Source organism: Mesoplodon mirus (genome assembly GCF_964341445.2).
Source record: "Mesoplodon mirus genome assembly, chromosome: X".
Classification (NCBI taxonomy): domain Eukaryota; kingdom Metazoa; phylum Chordata; class Mammalia; order Artiodactyla; family Ziphiidae; genus Mesoplodon; species Mesoplodon mirus.
In genome coordinates this window covers 22,130,457-22,131,780 of record NC_138981.1, presented here as the reverse complement: position 1 = coordinate 22,131,780, position 1,324 = coordinate 22,130,457, and the positions used below count along the sequence as shown (strand labels likewise).

General features: G+C 55.2%; 1 protein-coding gene across 4 annotated transcripts in view; it reads left to right on the top strand.

The window, feature by feature from the left end:
- Nucleotides 1-179: 179 nt before the first annotated feature.
- APOO (apolipoprotein O) overlaps nucleotides 180-1,324 on the top strand; it is a 79,991-nt gene continuing 78,846 nt past the window's right edge. For 2 of the 4 annotated variants that reach the window (XM_082609423.1, XM_082609424.1), the window contains exon 1: nucleotides 183-361. In XM_082609423.1, coding sequence (XP_082465549.1) covers nucleotides 353-361 — 9 coding nt within the window. In that variant the 5' untranslated portion in view covers nucleotides 183-352. Of the gene's footprint in view, nucleotides 362-1,324 lie in introns of all 4 variants that reach the window. The other 2 variants (XM_082609422.1, XR_014292440.1) reach the window with 2 other exon arrangements.

Below are 1,324 nucleotides of genomic sequence, written 5' to 3'. Positions count from 1 at the left end.
CAGGGCGCGGGGCCGGGACCTCCCTCCTCTCACCCCCGCGTGCCGCCCACACTGAGGTGGCGCTTTCCCGCCGCCTAGCAACCGCCGGCGCAGGGGTGGAGCCTCTGAGAGGCGGGGCTTGCGTTCGCTCGCCGATCAAGGCGCGACGCGCTGCAGCCTCAGCGTCGCGGTTTCCAGCCTAGGCTTCCGAGCTAGTCTTTGGCCGGATCGAATTGGCTGTACGGCCGTCACCCGCACCGCGGCCTATTTGCGGTCGGAGGAATCGGGCCCTAGCCGGCCACCGTAGCCACCTCTCTGTAGTGGGCGGGGTCAAGGCCGGGTGACCCCTGACGGAGCCGCCGCTGCCAGCGACATGTTCAAGGTGAGAGAGTGGAGCCGGGTCACAGCTGTCACCGCCCCTTCCCGGCCTCCCGGAGCCCTCCCCGCGCTCTCGTGGGCCTCTCCGGGGACCAGGCCCGGCTTGCCCCGAGGTTTTTCCCCCCTCCGGGCCCGCTGCGTCCCGGCCCCACAGTTCATTCACTGGTCCGCGTGAAGCGAGGCGCTGCCGGGCGGAGGCGTGAGACCCGGGGGTGGGTGGGTGGAGCCCTTTGGGTTGTGCTTTCGTGAATAAAACACTTAAAAAATTAAAGTACAAAGTATCCACCCTCCGTTTGGTGCCCTCTTGGGTTCGTGAGTAGGGTTAGGCCACCTCAGGGCACTGCGGGGTTCGGTTCTGGTTGCCTGACAAGGTCAGGTTTCAGAACCTGGTGTATAAATGGGGGAGGGTCACCTAAGGAGAAGCTGCTGCAGGAGGTCTGGGAGGCTGGCATGGGAATGGCTGGGTGAGAGGGAGAAGTTGGAACTTCTCTACCATTTTCAGTGAACAGTATATAGTATGGATAGGTCAACTCCCTTCTTTACATTCTATGAACCCGTGTCATTTGAAAGAAATACACTTTTACAGGGAAGACTGTTTCGAAAATCTGTACACATGAAGGTGTTATTCTCCTAGTTTAAAAAAAAGTAAATGATATTTTCTATCATGAAAAACAAATCACAGGCTACTAGAGTCTACAAAATCGAGTCTTGAAGAAGCAGTGTACCCATAAAATATTGCTAATGAAGTCTCAGAATTGCACTACTCATTTAAAAGTCTTATTGAGCTTCTGCAATGTGCTTTGGGTGCATTAGGAAAGACAATAAAATCAGAACATGGATTTGGCCATCCAGTCCTGGCATTGCCACTTTCTAGCAGTGTCACCTTGGACAAGTCACTTAACCTCTCTGAGCCTGTTTTCCTATTGGTGAAATTGGGGACATAACATCTACCTCAGGGTTGTTATAA